Genomic DNA, 20,909 nt, shown 5'->3' on the forward strand with positions numbered 1-20,909 from the left:
CGGTGCGCATGCGCGGCCCCGCCCCCTTGTCCCCCTCCCCCCGCTGGCGGGCGGCTCTCGCGAGAGCGCCGCGGTCTCAGTCCTACGTGCCGGGCCGTGCTGCTCATGGCGGCGCTGGAGCGGGGGCGCTGAGCTGTTGGGGTGAGTGCGGGCCCGGGGGGGCTCCGCGACCCCCTCACGGCACCGGGGGGGGGCCGCTCCGCCCAGCGCGCCACCCGCGCACCTCCCGCCGCACCGGGGGCAGCGCGCCCGGAGCGTGTGTGTGTGTGTGGTGGTGGTTGATGGGGGGGGTGTGTGGGGGTGCGGCCTACTAGGCCGGCGGTGCGGGGCGGCGGCGGCGGCCGCGCCGGGACTCGCCGCGTCGCGGGCCGCAGGCGGCCTTAGCGGGCGGGGGCGGCTCGTCGGGGGCTCCGGGTCGCGGCGGAGCGGCCGGGCCGTGCGGGCGGAGGGGCGGCGGCGGCTCCCGGCGTGCCGCGCGCGGCCCCGCCCGGCGCAGCGCGGCCGCGGCCCTTTGTGTGCGGGGAGCGGCCGCCATCGCCCCCCTTTGTGTGCATCGCCCCCCGGCCCGGCCGGCCCGCACGGCCCCGCCGCTGCCGCTGTCACCGGCCCGGCCCGCCCGCGCAACGCGGGCCCCGCTGGCCGCGGCCCCGGCGCCGCCCCTCGGCGCGGCCGCCCCTCGCTCCGCCGCCTCCATCTTGGTGCAGCGCAGTGAGCGCGGACCCGCCGGGCGCCGGCACCGGACCCGGGCGGCTCCGGAGCTCCGGGGCCGCTTCTCCGCCCCCCGCATCGGGACCCGGCGCGGGGCTCTGCCCCGGGCCGCGCTCACCCTCTAAAAACCCCGATTTTTGTTTTAACGACTTCGGTTTTTTTTTTTAAATTACAGATGTCCTTGGCAGTTCTTTAACTCTTTTCCTCCCCTCCCTCCCCCATATATGTATTTTTCGGACTTGGCTGCCCTGGTGGTGGCTGGGCTCGTAGCTGTCACGTGCTGGTTGGGGTGCCAGCGTTCAGTGCTGCCTTCCAGTATCCCCCGGAAAGATGTGGAGTGGCCTGATCTCCGAGTGTCTGATGGCTGTGTTGTGCGTGCACTCTGAGAATACAAAGTTTTGCCTTCATTAAATTGTATCTTAATCACGTAAGAGAGGGCTGTTTCTAGAAGCACATGTCCCGATCCATAGAATGCAGGTTCTTGCAGTTGCCTGTTTTTGTGAAGAAAATGGGAAGCAGAACAATGCTGTCATCGGGCAGGTTCCATGTGGGGCTCTATAGGTGCTTTCTGGCTGAACAGCTTCATGTGACTTTACTGTTATTTAGCAGAATCTGCACATGAAAGGCCTTAAGAACAGGGCTCAGCTCTTCCCTGTCTTTGCATTAAACCTTTCAGCTGTAAATACACAAATGCAGGAGGCAGCAAGACTTGGGGGCTGGGCAGCTGCTCAGGGTGTTTACCATTTGGAGGAGTATTTATAGTAGCTGAATTAAAAAGTAAAGAATTTGAGGTAGACGAGCACAGTGAGATATTTTTTCTTTTTGCTCGAGTTATGCTTGCTTGGTAAGCTCTTTTTTTAAAAGAACTTCAGTGTAGTAAACCCATCTTATTATCAAGTTGAATTGGCTTTTAATGGAAAGGTTTATGCCTTACTCGATTATTGATAAAATTATCTGTAGTCATATTTGATCGGAAGAGGAGTTTTGATTATTATGTGAAAATATGGTATATTCTATGCCCAGAAAAATGATAAATGTAATGTGATACAAGTTACAGCTCTGGGAGAACTCTAATCATATTAGGCTATTAAATGAGAGAAGTACATGAGTAAGAAGATTCCACGTGCTCAGTTCCTGGGATGCAGTGTGTGCCTGCTTCATTTCTCCTGAACCTGGCCGAGGGGATGCTCATTTGAGAGCTGAAATGGTGCCCAAAAATAACACTGTCCTGCAAGAGATTGTGGCAACAGTTGCCTGGATGTAATGCTGAGGTGTGGGGGAAGCCTGGTGATACTGTTATTATTGCAATAACTTCCTGTTTTCTTGTTGATAATATTTGATAATTGAATCTTTCACTGCAAACCTTTCACACCAGGTACTGGTTTGCACAGCCCTCACCCAGTTTCTTTATTCTCTTTCATGCCATGGTCTGCCAGGAAAACTCATTTCAGCTGGAAGTTTTCAGAGTGGTGGCTGAAGGAGATGCTTCTGCCGGGGGAGATCCCTGAGATACAAACTTGTGTGAAAGTGGGGATGAGTTTGCACACATTTGGGGTTTGGAGCTCTTGCAGTAGGTGGCTGCAGGCTGCATTTTCACTGGGGTGAGGATTCAAGTTTCCCTGAATTCAGTTTGAGGCACTTAAGTTGCCTCTTTCAAGTTCAATGAAGGGAGTTCGAAGCTCAGTGTCAATTGTGAAATTCGCTTTCCTGCTACAGTAGAGAAATAGGCTTTGTCCATATTTTTTTCTCTTTTGGTGTGGGACTTGTGGAACAACTTGGGGGAGAGTTGTGTTGGTGCTTCATACCTTTGGGTTACTGCAGAATATGCCAGTGGATCCATGGAGTCATAGCTGTGTTGCTTCTTAGCAGCTTTTGTCCACAAAAAGATCCTCCTTTTTTTTAATCTATTTACTGAATAAGCAACAAACTCAAAACTTGATTTGATTTCTTCTCAAGAAAAGCTTCTGTTTCCATCAGGTTTTGTTTTGTGTGGTAGGTGGCAGTTTGCTGGAACTGCTTTTCTCACGAAAACACAAAGTGGGACTGGAAAACTTTAGGAGGGAATTAGTTACTAACTAGTTATTGTTGCAGAAAGGTTTTTCTGTGGTGTTATCTGCCCAAATATTGTGTATATGCAATCAACATTTTGCAAAAACGTTTACAAGCCTAGAGAATGGCTCTGCAGTTATTTTACATGCAGCATCTGGACATATAATTGAGACATTTGTTAATTTTTATACAGTTCTAAATGTGCTTCAGGTATTGCTAATCCTTAACTTACCTCTTGGAACAGAAATGTCAGGAAATTCTAATTCCCATGCACACATACACCCTGTTGCTACTCTGAGGACCTGTGCATGCACTTGTTAAATTATGTCATAATTTAATTAATAAGCACAGATATAAAATTATTGATAGGAGGACTAATGAGTTAAATATTAATGATAAGTTGCCGTGTTAAATGCTACAGCCCTGGACTTTTCCTGAAATGCCTGACTGTGTCTGAAGGCTTTAAAATTGGAAATACCATCTCCCTGCTTGGAGGTAGTTTTTTAGAAAAGAAAACTGGAAATGGCAATGCCAAATATGTCCCTAAAACAGCCTTTCCCAAACTTACAGATCTAAGGTAGAGGAAATGCACCTGTTTGTAGGAACACTTAGGATTGATTTATAAGGGTTGGAACTAGATGGTCTTTAAGGTCCCTTCCAAACCAATCCATTCTGTGATTCTGGGAGAATTTCCTTTCAAGTGATATTTAGTGTGTGTGTCTTTTCCCTTCCCCCAGTATGAAGTGGAACAGAACAGAATTTACCACCTGAAACTGCTGCTTCAAGTTCAGATCAGGAAAAGAATAAACCACATCGTAACAACAACTCAAGACCAAAGAAGAGGCAACTTACACTGAAGAAGATACAAGGCTTGATCTGAAACAAGAAGTTTGTGCCTACTCAACAGCTTCAAAAGAGCACGTCCCGACGCTGCTAATAGTCTTTGTTTTCTCCAGTGCTGTAGTGAAACTGCCCAGGGCAGCAGCACTTGTGTTCTCTAGAGCTTGATAGATCACCTTCTTTTGCTATCTTTTTTTCTTTCTCTTTTTGTCTCTCCTTCTTTCGTTCCTTTTTTTAAAATAATAGCAGTCTTCATCCTTAGAAACTTGTGCTGAAACAGAAGAATCGGCAAATACTACTGAAAGTGCAATATTTGAATATCACTGCGAGGTTGGTGCTGTGTAAAGAGTTATAGATGTGTTTTTAAGCTTAATGAGAACCAATTTATTGACAGAATGGTGTGGGGTCTTTCAGTTCTTTTTAGTAGTTCTTAATAAAAATTCTTTTAATAGTGAGGCTCTGGCACAGAGAAGCTGTGGCTGCCCCATCCCTGGAAGTGTCCAAGGCCAGGTTGGACAGGGCTTGGAGCAACCTGGGTTAGTGGAAGGTGTCCCTGCCCATGGCAGGGGGTAGAACAAGATGATCCTAAAGGTCCCTTCCAACCCAAACCACTCTGTGAGTTTTGCTGTTGATTTAGCAGTAATATGATGAATTAATAGTCCCTGCAGTATGATTCTCTTGAACAATACTTATAACCCTGGAGAGCTGATTATTGATGTTCCTCTCTTCTAGTAACAGTAGGTTCGTGGTTCCAATCCCTATTTTCAAATAACCTGTGTTTAGTGTTTTAATCTTCCTGCACAGGGTTTTTTTTACTTCCTCTGAGAACTTGTACTGGTGGGTTCATAGTTCATATTCTTGTAAACTAAGTCAGCTGTTGGCAGTGGACAGCAGAGCCAGGTAGTCATCTTGGTCCAGTATATAACTTATGTTTCAGGTCCAAGAAAGTCTTGTTTGTACATTAATAGGTTGTAGCCTGTTGCTGGAAGTTTCTTAAGGAACAGTTGTATGCCAAGACTCTTGGTGGTACATATAAATAGCTGTTATTTGATATTGGTTATGCTCTGTTATAACACTGTTTGAACAGATGTAGGAGTTTGACAATGATCTGGAAAGGCTGCTGGTGCTTTATATTATCTTTCTCTGTACAGCAAGTTTTAGTGCCACCTGAGGAATCTTTGAACTGAAGTTGTCAGGCTTTAGAGGATGGATGGGGAGTTTTGTGCTGTGCTACTAATGCTCCTTTAAACTCAAGCTGTTCAAATGGTGTCTGAGAGAGAGGTTACAGCACTGTGGCTTTCTAGGCCTGGGAAAGGCTGTTCTGAACCTGATTGTTAGGTAGATTTTTGTCATTATCTGATGTATCTTCAGTAGCATTGCCTTTAGTCTGTTAGCTCCTCTGAGGCAGGGTGTCTGTTGTATCAGAGATTAAGTGGCCATTTTGTGACTCACAGGAGCTCAGTTCAGCTTCCAGAATGGGTTAATGGTCTGGCCTGTAATTCTCCTGGGAGAAGGTATAATAACATATCATTTGCCCTTCCCCCAGCCACCCTACTTGCAGGACCAGTTTATTTTTGACAAGTATTTCAAACTCTGGGATGGCTTAAAACACTTCAGCTGTGGCCTTCCCACAAGGGCATCTTCCTGTGTGTGGAATGTCCTGGGATTGCCTTCCTTGAAAGATGAGGATTCTTATCTTGGAATGATGCTGGCAGGAACTAGTCAGTAAATCTTAGCAGCTTTGTGAAGTGCTTTCTTGTTAGATAACTCTGAGAAAATGTGTCCCTTTAAACATAATCCAGTGCATAAAAAGGCTGCAACTCCTGTGGCTTTTATCCTTTGTGCTGTTTGGGCTGGACATGAGTGGAAAGAGATCTTTGCTGGGAGCAACAGCTGCCCCAGAGAGGTGGTGGAACCTCTGCTTTTGGAAGTTCCCAAGACTCAGCTGGACAAAGCCCTGTCTGCCTTTGTTGGCCAGAGGCCTTTGAGGAGGAGGAGGATGGGCTGGAGTTCTCCTGGGGTCTCTCCTGGGGGTCTCTCCTGGGGTCATGTTCCTAATTCACTGTTTGCTGGCATGCCAGTGTTCCATGGCTGGAACATCTTAAGGGTATTGATTGATGCCAGTTATTGCAGGTTGGTAGGGTAAGAATAAGTGGGCAGTATTGATTAGAAGTCAGACATTCCTACTAGTTGTTAAAGGAAAGGAAAATGAGATGTAGAACAAGAAAACAAGCAGTGGATATTACAGAAATTGTAGCAGATTTGCTAATTCACTGAATTTCAAAGAGCTTGGGGTGGTAACACTGTACTTTGTAAGTGCTGACCAGGACTGTGGTCCCCCAGCTCTGCTCTGTGCTGTCACAGCTCTGTGGGATGGACACCATTACACAGTGTCATGGGATCCTTTTCCCCCTCATATCACTCCCCCCACCTTCTGTTATTTGTATTTTTCTTCACCTACTTCTACCCCACGTGAGTGTGAACCAGAAGGGAGGAGAACACCTCCCCCTCTTGGAGGCCAAAACTCTGTCAATCCTCACTTTGTGTGGTTGTTCCCACTTTGGTTTTTTTTTTTTTCATGTCAGTCTCAAAGAGCAAAGATTTCTGCCCAAGAACTTCACAGCAGATGTTTTTTGGTGCTCTCTGATCACTTTTAAACTGATTTCCAAACAGCATGAGAAGACAAGGTGTATCTGTTCTTTCTGATACATTGAGTAACTCAGTGGCTGTGTTACAGTGAGAAGTGTGACTGTTTTACAAGTTGCTCAGGTGTCCTTTATCTCCACTAAACACATTGCTGACTAATTTTTAATCTCTTCTACTTATTGCAGCAAGAAAGCAGAGAACAGATACAGTCTCATTCTGTTTCCAGATTAAATACTCTGGAAACTAACAAATAATTCTGTATTTTAAGATGCATGTGGGCTGTTTGGAGGGAGGAAGGGTTGCCTCAGTTGCCTCTCTTGAATTACAGTGTTTAGTGAGGTGTAATACATTTCATCTGATTTAATTGCTAACCTGTAAGTCCAAGTGGCTTACTTGAAAAATGAGACTTGTACATCAAAAAGCCAGTGGGCTAGTAAAGGGATGGGAAATATTTCAAGGTTGAATCTGAGGCTTAAAAAAGAAAAACTTACCCCATTTAGAAAAACAGTTTTAATGTATGTAAGTTAATTCCACAGTTCATTATAGATTTAACTTTAGTTTCGTGCTATTTTCAGATTTTCTCAGTCTTTCTAGCACTTGAGCTTCTGTGCCCCAGGAATGTCAATTTAGGTTTTAATTCTGGGTATTAATTCCATAACTCTACAAAACTGTTTCATTAATACCATTTTTTTTAGTATGAAAGACTGAACCCAAACTAGGGACAAACTATGCAGGGATGTGAACCTAATTGCATTGGCTCACAACTGTTGCATTTTCCAAATTAAACAGGTGATTAGAAAGAGCAGATATTTGAGATATTTTCAGGCTTTCCTGTGAAATAGTGAATGTGGGAGCGTGGGAATGTGGGGTGGAATACTTACTCTAAAAATGTCAGAAGTTTGGTTTGCTCCAAGCAAGCTTTATTTGGGTGTTAGAGTTCTGGCTTATTTTATAAATACCTTGCCTGTTTAAATGTTAAGGCTTCCTGCATTACAGAAACATCACTATTTTGGTGGGTTTTACCCTAATTTAGAACTTATTAACATTTACTTGTGTCAGTAACTTCCACAAGCTCTCTGTCAGTTATTATGTTACGAGGACATGGAAAAACTGATTTTAACTATTGGTTTGGTTTGTTTTTTTTTCCTGTGCTTTCTTCCCAACAGATGAGCTTTGATCCAAACCTGCTCCACAACAATGGACACAACGGGTACCCCAACGGTACTTCGGCGGCGCTGCGCGAGACTGGGGTTATAGAGAAGCTGCTGACCTCGTATGGATTCATCCAGTGCTCGGAGCGGCAGGCCAGGCTCTTCTTCCACTGCTCCCAGTACAACGGCAACCTGCAGGAGCTCAAAGTAGGAGGTAAAGGCAGCAACTCTGAGTGCACACCAGTCCCTTTCACTTGCCACAAAATACCCTTTTTATCCCGGGACACCAGCAGTCGTTGCGGCTTTTGACCGTTCTTCTCCCACCACTCCTGGTGGGAGCCCTTCCCAGCACTTTGTGCAGCCTGTGGTGCACACAGTTAGGTCAAACTTGTCTAGCTGAGATGCAGACAAGTGCTCAGACTGTGGGAGAGTTTACCCCTTGTCCTCCCTGTTTCTTTTTTAAGCATTAGTTGTTTAGAATGAGTTGTTTTTCAGCCTGGGGAGGCTGCGACTTCATGCTGATAATTAGCGTGGCAGTGAAGTTTCTAAACTGATTAATGACCTGTGTTATGTTGTGTGAACTTCAGTGTGGAGTCTGCTGTGTAGTGAGCAGGGCAGGGGAGGGAATTACTATGGAATTACAGTAGAATATTCATTAGCAACAGGAGAGAAAGAACAGAATAACCAGAGAAATATATGCAAATAGTGTGTCCTTCCTTGGTAACAAAAGCACCTGAGTTCTACTTCCTTCTGTTTGGCTACAAGCAGTGAATTGGCAAACACAGCCATTTAGTGATTTTTATCAAAAAATACCAACAAACAGAACTCTGTCATTGTCATGTTTGATTGTCTTGCAGATGACGTTGAGTTTGAAGTGTCTTCTGATCGCCGAACTGGAAAACCCATTGCTATTAAATTGGTGAAGATAAAACCAGAAATATTACCTGAAGAACGAATAAATGGACAAGTTAGTGTCTATTTTCTGTCCCTGCATAATTTCCATCCCTTACTCCAGTACAGAAGGCTGGGTTCATTTAGCATGCATATTAACTACATGCAGTGTAGTTCACTGAAACACATTTCAGTGTGTTCTGGTAAAAATTCAGAGGTTCAGTTTGAGCTCTTCCTTGGCTCCAAACACTTCTTGGAGCCGAGAGGTTCTGTGAGATTGAAACTTTGCAGCGTGGCATTCCCTGTTGAGTGTGTAGTGGAGGGTGCTGAGATTCATTTTGTGTTCAACAAAAATGCCACTCCTGAAATGACTAGCAATGGATTTTTTTTTATTTTTTTTTTTTTGACTGGTAGGTTGTGTGTGCTGTTCCTCACAATTTAGAGAGTAAATCTCCAGCTGCCCCGGGTCAAAGTCCAACAGGGAGTGTTTGCTACGAACGTAATGGGGTAAAGCTTGTGCATTTTACTTGAACTCTTCACTGATCCATCACTGTGGTCTATGAGCAAAATAAAAGATTCCATTTAATGTGGACATTAAATTGCACTGAACCGTGCAGTTCTTGGCCAAAAAAAAAAAAAAAAGCATGCTTTGGTAATTACCACAAACAGTAATGTTATTTTTGACAGTTTGCTTGCCTATGTCTATGGAGAACTTTTTACTGAGCCAAATAGTTGTTCTCCTTTAAAACTTCATGGAGTTCATGTATCCTTATCTTGAACTTCTAAAGTTTAGAAATTGAATTTTAAAGATGGCCACGTACAAACCTGTCAACTTAAGTTGCTTGTCACAGACTCATCAAAACAGCACGATGGAAAAAAGAATGTTTTGCATGCCATGTTTGATCATTGTCAGTTTTCTCACTAAATCAAGCAGATATTGTTATTAAACAAAATTGTGTTAGTCTTTCTTTGAAACAGCTATGCTGCAAATAGAGTAACTTGAGTTAATGTTAATTTACAGGAAGTATTTTACCTGACTTACACCCCAGAGGATGTTGAAGGAAATGTACAGCTGGAAACAGGAGATAAAATAAACTTTATAATTGATACAAACAAACAGTAAGTTGGTCTTGCTTTTCTGGCTTCATGTTGGTTTTAGTGGTCAGGCAGAATTCATACCTGTTCTGAGAAATGAAATTACGTGAAATAGAACCTTCGTTTTTGTTTCAGTTTTTAATTGTTTAAGTTTTGCCCTGTGTTTTTTCCCCCTCTAGTACTGGTGCTGTAAGTGCTCGTAACATTATGCTATTAAAAAAGAAACAAGCCCGCTGTCAAGGAGTAGTCTGTGCCATGAAAGTGAGTGATTTTAAGTTTCATTTGAAAATAAAATGCTGTTTTGAAAAAAAAAAAGCACTTTTAAAAGTAATCCACTGAAGTTAGTAAGAGCTACTAACAGTTTGAGCTGTGGGTGTAAATTGTGTGAAACGGTTTAAACAGCTCATACTAATGCTCTTCTTAAAAAAGAAAGTCCCATTTACTTCTGCTTTTATCTATTTTGTGGTAGCCTGTTAGCTGTGTGCACCACTGGGATTCATAGTCTATTACTGTGTTTGATAGAACCTGTAAAATTATTTCTTGGTGTGTTACGATAATGGACAATTTATTAAACACTTTTTTTCTGTTCATAGGAAGCCTTTGGATTTATTGAGAGAGGTGATGTCGTGAAGGAGATATTCTTTCACTATAGTGAATTTAAAGGTGACCTAGAAACCTTACAGCCTGGTGATGATGTGGAGTTTACAATCAAAGACAGAAATGTAAGACGAAATCCAGTAAAACGGGAGCCAAGACCTTAGGGCATGAACTGCACTGTTTGCTCCAGCTTTGGAAAGGGGGGAGGAGGTTCACTGGGAAGTGTCTGTTGCTGTCTCTCTTCTTTTGGGGTATTTGACTGGGTTTGTGTTCTTAGGGTAAAGAAGTTGCAACAGATGTTAGACTGCTGCCTCAAGGAACTGTCATTTTTGAAGACATCAGCATTGAACATTTTGAAGGAACTGTAACCAAAGTAATTCCAAAAGTACCCAGCAAAAACCAGGTGAATGTCAGTGGTTACTTCAATTTCTGAAGTGGTGCTTTGATTGTGTTGAATTCCAGCCAAACAGTTAAAATGTTCCCCTTTCCCTGTACCTGCCAGCTGCATAAGCATCATGTCACAGGAAAGGATTTATTCTTTTTATTTTATATCCAAAGAGCTATGGTAGTGGGACATTGTGTGTTCTTTAACATTTCAAATACTTACAACTGAATTTTGTAGGTTTAGGACATATCTTTAAGGCACAAGAGTAGGGAAAAGGGGAAAAGTATTTGCTGGGATAAGCCAGATCTATGGATTCCTGTGAGCATTAACAGTTAATGCAGCTTTTAATCTGTAATGTTTGACTTAGGGGTAAGAGTGTTCATAAGCACTTCCTTTAAGGTTTTAGGTGGGTCTCTGTTGTTGTTGTGGGAAGGTTTGGGGTGTTTTGTTGCTTTTGTGTGTTTTGAGTAAGAAATGTGAGTGTTTGTTTGACAAGAAAGAACTTTCAGAAGTGGTGTGAGTATGGTTATAAATTTAATTCTTGAAATAGGCTTAATTTCTCTATCAGTACATGCTGGGTGCTTAAAAAAACCTCCAAACCAAACAACAACAACAAACCCCACCTTGTGTTTGGCTGTGAACAGTAAGTTCCCCACGAAGAGTGGCAGGAAGGAAGCACAGCTCCGAGTCCAGCAGGCATTTGGCAGAAATATCGTGTTCTCTGCAGTTAAGCTGAGTCTTGTGGGTAAACTCCCCTTTTCTGGGGGGCTTTTGTGTCTCCAGAGCGATCCCTTACCCGGCCGCATCAAAGTGGACTTTGTGATTCCTAAAGAACTTCCCTTTGGAGACAAAGACACGAAATCCAAGGTGACCTTGCTGGAAAGCGACCACGTGCGGTTCAACATTTCCACAGACAGACGTGACAAACTGGAACGTGCCACCAACATCGAGGTTCTCCCCAACACTTTCCAGTTTACCAACGAAACTAGAGAAATGGCAAGTACCTGTCTTCTAAAAATTGTTTAATTTTTGAGGGAAAACGAAAGCAAAACGTGGAGGGAGTCGTAAACAAAAATGCAAATTAAATCAGTGACGTCTTGCATTGCCTTCTCTGAAATCCAGTCCTCAGATGTGCAGTACAAACCAAGTGTTTAAATGGTAGAAAATTCAGAATTAATCCTCTACATCTTTGCCTTAAAAGAGTAAAAAATTAGCTTTTTTTTAACATTTAAATGAAACCATATTAGAAAATGAGACCTTAGTTGGCCCCCTTGGAGGGGATTGGTGGTTATAGTAATGCAGTCTTGAACTGTTAGTTTAAAAATTCATATATTTGAGTCATAGGTAGGTAACTTACTCATGTTCCTTAGGAAAACTGGAAGAACCTGGGCCTTCTCTGGTTCACATAGTGAAAAATCTTAATAACTGGAGGAGGAACTGTGTGCAGCTTTTGGATTTTGTGGGGTTTGGCCAATCTCTTTCTGAGGCTCAGGCAGAAGGATGGTAAAGAGCAGGGAGTTCTCTCACATACAAAACCTCTTTGTGGATTACAGGGACTAAGATGGGTGTGCTAATGAGTATTATGGAATATCTTTCATTCCTGTAACTTGGAATGTTGGTTCTGTTCCAACCAGACTGTAACTTTGCCTTCATTTTCAATTGAAGTCCAATTACAGTGTTGTAACATCAGTGTGCTGTGAATTATGACCCTTTGCTTTAAAAAAAACCCTCAACTTTGACTTCAGCCTCTGAGTTTTGGGGATTCTGTCCTATAGAATTCTTATATTTCTGCTCTGGCTTGAAACATCTGCCTGCCTGAACTGAGGTGTCATTGAGGTGACAAGTGTTGGCAGCTTCTAGAAGGGTTGACTGGTTTGCTGGAGTTTGTGAAAGGTGTTTAAGAGCAGAATGTTCCTAAAGGTGGGAAGTACCTTTGCCATTCAGTCATTCAGATCCTCTAAGAGGATCTTCAGATCCCTGAGACCTGCTAAAGTCTCTGGAGTAACTGGGTTGAATGGAATATGTAAATAAATCCTTTCTCAGTTCTGCTGTGATCTGGTGCTAGGGTTTGTTTTGTTAACAGTATTTTCTGTTTACCATTCAGCATTCCATTTCTGGTGGTTATCAGGAAGGCCACTAAAATATTATGGAACATGCTTACCATAACATACACCCACAGATAGGGTAGTCTTGTTAAACAGCTTCTTCCAAGTTCCTTCATTTGTATCTGAAAATTTGATGTTTTTTTTCTCTTAAACTTCCCTCTAATTTTATTTTCTTTTTATGTAGGTTCTTCTATATTTTCTTTGTGTTTATGCATGTTTTATATATACTCCTGTAGATGATGTAGCATTTGTAGAGTTGCCCCTTTCAAGATTGTGTTCTCTGTGTAGTAGTACTGGCAGAATTTTAACCACAGTCCTTCTTGTTAGTGGCTTAAATTAATCTTCCCCACTCTTTATAGGAAATTAAGTAGAGGAACTGGGTTAGTAGGCCTTGTTTGCATTTTGGGTTGACCATAACCAAGGAAGCACATTGCAAAAATGAAGTGTTTTCACAGGATTGAGGCCCTATTGCAAACTCCAGACAGGTGGAGCACCTGCAGACAGGTGTCACACAGCAGTAATAACACTGTAATTGCTGATTTTCCTGTTCTCAGGGTGTGATTGCAGCGATGAGAGATGGCTTTGGCTTCATTAAGTGTGTGGACAGGGATGCTCGGATGTTCTTCCACTTCAGTGAAATCATGGATGGGAATCAGCTCCATATTTCTGATGAAGTGGAGTTCACTGTCGTTCCTGTAAGTGAGATTAATACTTCTATAAAATCCTAGTGTTTAAAGAATTTATGTGCAGTCTGTCTAACATCTGATGGATCATCTTTTCCAGGATATGTTGTCTACCCAAAGGAACCATGCCATAAGGATTAAAAAGCTTCCCAAGGGCACAGTTTCTTTCCACACCCAATCAGAACATCGCTTTGTGGGCACTATAGACAAAGAAGCCACTCCAGCCAAAGCCACTAGCCCAAATAAAGGCAAAGAGAAGGTAATGCTGCTCTCCTAGAATACCTGTTCTGCATTCCTGGCATTGGAGACTGGGGCTGCTTCCTTAAAACCTGTAATTCCACTGGTTTTGATGTACCATTTGTCCTGTATAAATGTGAATGGCACTGAATAGCTGATGACAGCAGTCAGTGAAAACTAACTTGGGTGAACAGGATCATAAACAATACTTCTGTTATCATGTTGTTGAGCATAAATTCCAGAAACTTGATGGGAAGTTTCTTTCTACCTCCCACTACGTAAGATACCAGATAGAATTGTTTAAAATTAAGTTTCTAAAGCTAGAGAGGAACCTCTTATTGTTTTGTCATGCTTTTTAAACAACCCCAGAATATTTAAGGTTCCAGTAAATACTTCCTGGAACTGGTGCTAATACTTTTATTTCCTTTAAACATATTGTCTGTCATCATTTAAAGCTTCTTACTCAGTTTGGTTGTGTTTTTGAGCAATTATTGTAAAACCTCTGAGACTCCAATGAGCAGAGCTTGAAGTGTGTGTAGGAAACTTCTTTGCTTACAAATGAGACACTGATTGCTGAATTCTGACCTCTTGTTTTTAGGAAGCTGAAGATGGAATAATTGTGTATGATGACTGTGGAGTAAAACTGACCATTCCTTACCAGGCCAAGGATGTGGAAGGATCTACTAATCCCCAGATAGGAGATAAGGTGATATAACTAAGTGTGCTCTTGGGAAATATTGTTCTGTGTATTGTGAGGTGTGAGCTTCTCTCTGCCTTATTCCTGGATTTGTTCTTCCTCTTGGAACAAACAATGGACAAGGCACCTGTGTAATATGACCTGGAATACTGTTTTTGAGTGGCTTAATCTTCTGTATAACTAAAAAATATCCTCCAGCCTGGTGATACATAAATGAAAATAGTGTCTTACTTGTAAAGGATGCTTTTTAAAAGAGGAATTTTTTAAAAACTGAAGCAAGTGAAGCAAGGTACCTCTTAATGTGGGTCACTGGTGTGACATAAACAGAGAGTTTGTCTTTTTAAGGGGTAAAAAGCTGAGTGCTGGAGGCTGGCCTGCCTTGCAGGTATCCCAGGTGTGACTGCTGCTCTCTGGAATATAGGAGATGTCCATGACTGACATGTTTATGGGAAAGTATTGACTAGGAAACTACTTTCCTGGAGACCCTAGGAACTGATTCAGAGCTGCACGGCTTTGAAATTAGTTGATTTGGGTGTTCTTTGTTGGTGGTGGTGGTTTATTTGGGTTTTTCTGTCTAGTGTTGATTAACACCTCTTTAACAGGTCGAGTTCTGTGTGTGTGAAGTGAAGAGAACTGGTCTGCAAACAGCTGTTTCTGTCAGAATGCTGGGACGCAATTACAGCTCTAAGAGGCTTTTGGGATATGTGGCAGCCCTGAAAGATAACTTTGGATTTATTGAAACAGCCAATCATGATAAGGAGATCTTCTTCCACTACAGGTGAATGAGAACTTTAATATTATTTGGTTGTTTGTCTGTTGTGGTGGTGGGAGAGTGTGGAGTTTTGTTTGGTTGACTGTTAAACTCATTGTCACTTCACACACACACACACACACATATATATATATATGCTTAGATATCTACAGTTCCATTTATTATCTCAGCTGGACTGGTTCAGGCTTTTCTATTAGTCAGCAGTCCTGGTGTTCTGTGCCCCTGAATCCCAAATCCAGTTGTGTTTGTATATTTGAAAATGCTTCCCTTTCCTTAATAAAGAGTTCTTAAAAATGTGAAGTGTTGAGCAATTAAATAGTTTTTGATCAGCTGATGTGGATGTTGGATGAGCATCACTGTTGTCATGTTAACTAAAGGAAAACTGTGCCTCGTTCTGTTCCTGCAGTGAATACTGTGGAGATATTGATAGCCTGGAACTTGGAGACACTGTGGAATACAGCTTGTCAAAAGGCAAAGGAAACAAAGTTAGTGCAGAGAAGGTGAACAAAACACATGCAGGTAAGGCTGTACCTGGTGTTTTCTGCTGACAGGGCTCTTGGCAGGTGATGATGGGTAAATAAAGGTTAATAATCTGTTTATGGCTGGAGCTTAGAACAAGAAGATGCTTAATGTGAGGTGGTTGTTGGTTTCCTGAAAGCTGCTGCGTGTGTTTCCAGAGAACAGGAAAGCACAGAGCAGCAGTTCTGGAAACTGTAGCAATTCTTTGGATCTTTATTGTACTCTGAACCCTTCAGCTGGGGGGTTATAAGGAGAGACGGAGTGGCAGAACTGGCCAAATTAGTAACTGCACTAGTTGTGCTGTGCTTCACAGAGGGAAGGTTGCAGGAGGGAGGCAGATGAGGGTATTAAAAACTTGGGAGGGGGGAAATGCCCACTTATATTGGATGCTTAAAGCAGGGAGTGCAGTGGAAGAGAAGTGAAATACTTTGATTTGCTTTTCAGTCTCCATGGCCTCGAGTTTCTTGAGAAACCAGTATTTTTCTACTTCCACATATGAAATGTCTCTGTTGTTTTGATTAGGTCAGGCAGTTGCAAACTGTTGGCTCCTGGTCAATCTGAATCACTTAATTTAATTAACTTTAAAATAAACTATGGTTAGAATGTCCTATTCTTCCACTATCTGTCTCTTTTCAGTGAATGGTATCACTGAAGAAGCTGATCCAACTGTTTACTCTGGTAAAGTAATTCGTCCTTTGAGGAGTGTAGATCCCACACAGACTGAGTACCAGGGCATGATTGAAGTCATGGAAGATGGTAAGATTTGTTACTTTTAAGTGTTCATTTCACAAGTGTACAAGAAGTGCACAAGTTGCACTGTAAATAGAGGTGTTGAGGATTATATGGACACTGCTAAGCTGGCAGTAAAAGTTGCATTTTTAATATTGGAAGTCTGAACTCAGTGGGAAAGGCCTCTCAGTTCTGCCTTGTGCTTTCCCCCCCAGGTGAGATGAAAGGAGAGGTCTATCCGTTTGGAATTGTTGGAATGGCAAACAAAGGTGACTGTCTGCAGAAGGGGGAGACAGTGAAGTTCCAGCTCTGTGTCCTCGGGCAGAACGGGCAGACGATGGCTGTGAACATCACCCCGTTCCGCAGAGCCACCGTGGAGTGTGTCAAGGACCAGGTGAGGGGCTGCTGCCAACACAAGGAGCACGTTGGTAGGAAAATGAATCTTCAGAAGGGGAGAACTGCACATGCTCTGAAGGAGCTTCTTCACAGCATCCAGCAGTCAGTGGTGGCAGACCACCTGAAGTGCAAAGGCTGATTATGGCCCTCATTAGCTGCATTTCAGAATGGTTAGCAAGTTCAGTGCTGTGAATGTTTTCTGGGTTTATAGTTATTGTGCAGCACTAATCTCTAGTCATTTATGGAGAGGCTGAGTGAGTTTTGCTGGTTTACACATGAGTGGCAAATGGAAGTAACTGGCTTCTTATCCCAGTGACAGACCAAAGAAACCTTTCAGGGAGTCCTAGAGCTTGCAGCAGTGCTCATCTTAGTTTAATACAGCTGCCAGGACTTGGGCAGTTTTCAGAACTTGTTCTATAGACTTTGGAATTTAGGTTTGAGTTTACAAATCCAAGAAGAGTGCCTGGATTTCCAGAAGTGTTGTTTCTAGACAGAATGTTCTATTCAGTGTAGAAATTGCATTTCCACTTCCCTTAGGCACCACAGAGTTTTGGAGGGTTTGTAGATGTAGTTGAACTGCAATGATGAGTAAGTTACTGCCTCTGTTTGGGTCGAGAGGGAATCAATAACCTTGTGATGTGTTGCTTTTCAGTTTGGTTTCATTAACTACGAAGTTGGTGACAGCAAAAAGCTCTTCTTCCATGTCAAAGAAGTGCAGGATGGTGTGGAGCTCCAGGCTGGGGATGAAGTGGAGTTCTCCGTAATCCTGAACCAGCGCACAGGAAAATGCAGTGCCTGTAACGTGTGGCGTGTCTGGTGAGGCTTGGGAACGACAGGGATTGAAGCTGGCACAGTGTCTGCATCACAGCAGTGCCCTGCAGGCTGCTTCAGCCTGAGCTGGCTGCTCCTGGAACAGGAGCTCTGGATTCCAGCTGCCTTCAGGGAGAGCCTCACCTGAGAGCTGGCAGCACTTAGAGGGGGATGCAGTGCAGGGCAGCAGCAGGACTCCCAGCTCCTCCTAGTTACAGACAGCTTGTTCCCTTCTTAATCTATTCTTAAAAACTCCCCCTGTAGCAGGAATTAGGGTACAGCCTTGGAAGTAGAAGTTAATGATAAGAAAACTGATAGTATTCCTATGTGGATGCTGGCCTCTGGCCAACACATTCCATAGTGCTGCCACCTGTTTTCTGAAGAGCAACTTTTATTTTTAAATAGAAAACTCGTGTTGTTAGGGACTCTTCTTTTTGGTATTGCATTTCTTAAGGCTTATGGGTATTTTTTTGCTTTTGAGCTACTTGTAGAAAACTGCACAGTTTGGATTTTGCTAAAGCTTGAGGTAGCACTTCTGCAGTGACACAAAGCTAATGTGTAATTTTTTTCTCAGAGTTCTCTGTTCCCATCATCTTCAGAGATGTTAATGCTCTGCCACTGGCAGCTCAAAAGCTTTTATTATTGCAGTTAAATTATAGAATTCCAGAATTGTTTGGGTTGGAAGAGACCTTAAAAGCCATCTCATTCCACCCCCGACCATGGGCAGGGACACCTTCCACTGGCACAGGTTGCTCCAAGACCTGTCCAACCTGGCTTTGGACACTTCCAGGAATGGGGCAGCCACAACTTCTCTGGGTAACAGAAATGTAGGAAATACTACTTATATAAGTGTGAGAGTAAATGCAACAGCTCAAGTCACTAAAGAACAGCTTTTGGAGAACACTGAGCTGCTGCTATTTCAGAGTCCTGTGTGGAAGGTAAAGCTTTGGGGCAGAGTCCCGGTGTCAGCCAGGATAAATTGCACTAGTGCTTCATGGGGACAATCTAAACTGCTATAAAGTACTGTAGTAAAGGGCTGGGAATGAATGAGGCCTCTGGCAGCAGCTGTGGGAAGTCACCAGTGCCCTGTGTGTGCCTCTGTTACAGCGAAGGCGCCAAGGCTGTTGCTGCTCCGCGTCCCGATAGACTCGTGAACCGTTTAAAGAGCATCAACCTGGATGATGCCAACGCCCCGCGTCTCACAGTGCTCCGCCAGCCCCGGGGGCCCGATAACTCAAAGGTACAGACTGCCAGGGCCACTGCAGGGGGTGCCCTGCTTTGGGGAGCACAGCACTGCTTCCTCTGTTAGAGCGGGAGCTGTCACATACCGGGTGTCTGCTTCCATCTGGTGCTGAACTACTCACCTGCTGTGTGAGGTTGGGGTTTTTTAGCACCCAGGGTGCTGTGCCCCGTGTCAGTGATGTGTGCTGGGGTTTCAGAGCAGCACACACTAGAGAAGCCACCAACTGCTGCTTGTTTTCTAGCCCACAATGGTTATCTTGGTTATAAACCTGCTGCCCTTCTCAGAGGCAGTAAGTAAAATCCCTCTACCCAAATTTGGCTTTCACTTAAGGTTTGCCACCACGTGATAAACAGGAGTGACGTGTCTGGGATCTGAAGAGCAAACTGGAATCTGTGCAGTGTCTGGGACTGTAAAGAACACCCCACAGAACCTATTTCTGAAGACAGATATGACTAATTAGAAATGTGCTAATGCTGTGCTTTGGTGGAACGGATCGGCTTTGCCTCAGAGCCCGCTGGTCGGACTTGACGATCCTAAAGATCTTTCCCAGTCAAGATGATTTCATGATTCCACGATGCTGGAGCTAAAAGTTTGCTTTGTTTTCCTTGCAGGGATTTGGTGCAGAGAGAAAGATCCGCCAGGCTGGTGTTATAGACTGATCCCAACCCCACGCCGACGTCGGGCCGCGCGGTGGGGCTGGCGAAGGGTACTGAATATCTCCCTGTTCATCCCTTCCTCCAAATTCTCAGAAGCTATTCCACCGGTTTTAACACCTTCTCATGTTATGTTTAAAATTAAATTTACGAAACCATTTTAAATTTCTGCACAGTTGCATTCTGGAGAACTTTAAGGTGGCGCCTTATAGTATCACATTTTAGAAGCTTGTTTTGAATGGTGCATTTAACGCAACTGGTAACTGCAATCTCCATTGCCTCTGTGAGTAAACATAGACAGCTCTGCTCGGGCAGACCTTGTGGAATTCTGCACTACAGTTATTATGCTTTATCCTTGTTTTTGGCCAAGGTTTATTATGCCTTAGTGCTCAGTTGCATTATATTCCCTCCCGAGTGGAGGGGAAGGCTCACTTCAGCTCACTCTGCTCAAATTCTGAGGACCATGTGAGGGTGGAATAAGTTCAGTTTATATCAGATCTCGATGAACATTCAGATACCTTGAGTTGATGGCCAAATGTTATAGTGTTTTCCTAGTTCATTTAACTTGACTCCTTTTAGCCAGTCGTTAGAGCTCAGTGCAAGTCTCTCCCAGGGTCGGTGGATTTTGTGGTGTTCTGGAACAGACAGTGCAGAATTTCATAAGGCTGAGGTGTGCCATCAGTGTGGTAATTTAAATATATTTAAAACAATGCACAAATCTGCTGCTGCTTAGAACACTGCAGCTTCTAAACCCAGTTTCTTTTACTGATTTAAATTTAAAAAGAAAGAAGTTGTGCCTGAAGTGAATACATTTTTTTTGTTCTTTTTGCAGCCGGCACCCAGTGTACTGTAAGAGAATAAATACTTAGGCTTTCCATAGCTGTATTGAGACTTTCATCAAGGTGAATAGTTGATGTCTGTGTGCTTTTTTTTTTTTTTGGTTTATTTTTTTGTTTTGATTTATTTTTTGTTTTGTTTTGTTTTGTTTTCTTTTTTTGGGTTTTTTTTCCCTCCCCTCCCCTTGCCCCCTCCCTCCATTTCCCCAGTCACACTTTTATCAAGCAAGAAAACTGAATGATTGGTCTAAGTATTACTTTAACCAAAAAGATCAGGAGTTACTTTTTGGAATAGAGGGCAGTACTGTGGTTTTTTTTGTTTTGTTTTGTTTTGTTTTTTCATGTTACCTCTATTCTCAATTTAGGGTTTTCTTCTCTGGGAGATGCATTATCTTTGTAAAACAAAACATTGCTTTCTCCAATTTTTTTTCTGTTAATGGCAAAGAATGGAAATAGAATAAAGTTTTACTGATTTTGAAAAAAGCCTCACTGTGCTCTGCCTCTTCCTTCCACGGTGGGGGATGTGTTAGATCCGTGCATCCCAGCCATGGGCTCATTCCCAGTGCCATCCAATTCACACACCAAGGTGAGGGATTTCAGTGTTTTATTCTAGTTTGCACAAAGCAGGGAGCTGGTGGTTCCCACAAAAGGCTCCCAGATCATCAAAACTTTACACTGTTTGTACATTTTAACTTAACACAGAAGCATTAATTGGTTACAAATTACACAACTTTTCTATTAATTAGTACTTAACCCCCTATTTGCAAGTTACAGCTCTCATTTCTCGTGCTAATTAGTCCCCAGGTGCAGTTCTTCATTTGGGGTCTGTTTTGAGGAGGTGGTCAGTGGGTCCCCACTGCTGGAATT

At 43.2% G+C, this 20,909-nt stretch overlaps 1 protein-coding gene across 1 annotated transcript; it reads left to right on the top strand.

The window, feature by feature from the left end:
* The first annotated feature begins 28 nt into the window (after nucleotides 1-28).
* On the top strand, nucleotides 29-20,527 carry CSDE1 (cold shock domain containing E1). The gene is made up of 20 exons (XM_017821363.1): nucleotides 29-141; nucleotides 3,495-3,927; nucleotides 7,410-7,608; nucleotides 8,252-8,361; nucleotides 8,700-8,792; nucleotides 9,307-9,404; nucleotides 9,560-9,641; nucleotides 9,974-10,102; nucleotides 10,255-10,380; nucleotides 11,146-11,358; nucleotides 13,022-13,162; nucleotides 13,251-13,409; nucleotides 13,986-14,093; nucleotides 14,687-14,862; nucleotides 15,263-15,375; nucleotides 16,012-16,131; nucleotides 16,320-16,498; nucleotides 17,153-17,316; nucleotides 18,418-18,550; nucleotides 19,165-20,527. The coding sequence occupies exons 3-20, from the start codon at nucleotides 7,410-7,412 to the stop codon at nucleotides 19,210-19,212; spliced, it is 2,391 nt and encodes a 796-aa protein (XP_017676852.1). The 5' UTR covers nucleotides 29-141; nucleotides 3,495-3,927; the 3' UTR covers nucleotides 19,213-20,527.
* The last annotated feature ends 382 nt before the right edge of the window (nucleotides 20,528-20,909 follow it).

The sequence above is a fragment of the Lepidothrix coronata genome, unplaced genomic scaffold, assembly GCF_001604755.1.
Source record: "Lepidothrix coronata isolate B3197 unplaced genomic scaffold, Lepidothrix_coronata-1.0 Scaffold90, whole genome shotgun sequence".
In the NCBI taxonomy this organism is placed as follows: domain Eukaryota; kingdom Metazoa; phylum Chordata; class Aves; order Passeriformes; family Pipridae; genus Lepidothrix; species Lepidothrix coronata.

Coding starts and splice junctions, on each gene's coding strand:
- CSDE1 (XM_017821363.1), top strand. CDS start 7,410: ATGAGCTTTGATCCAAACCTGCTCCACAACAATGGACACAACGGGTAC. Junction 9,642..9,973: donor GAGTAGTCTGTGCCATGAAA/GTGAGTGATTTT, acceptor TTCTGTTCATAG/GAAGCCTTTGGATTTATTGA. Junction 17,317..18,417: donor TGTAACGTGTGGCGTGTCTG/GTGAGGCTTGGG, acceptor CCTCTGTTACAG/CGAAGGCGCCAAGGCTGTTG.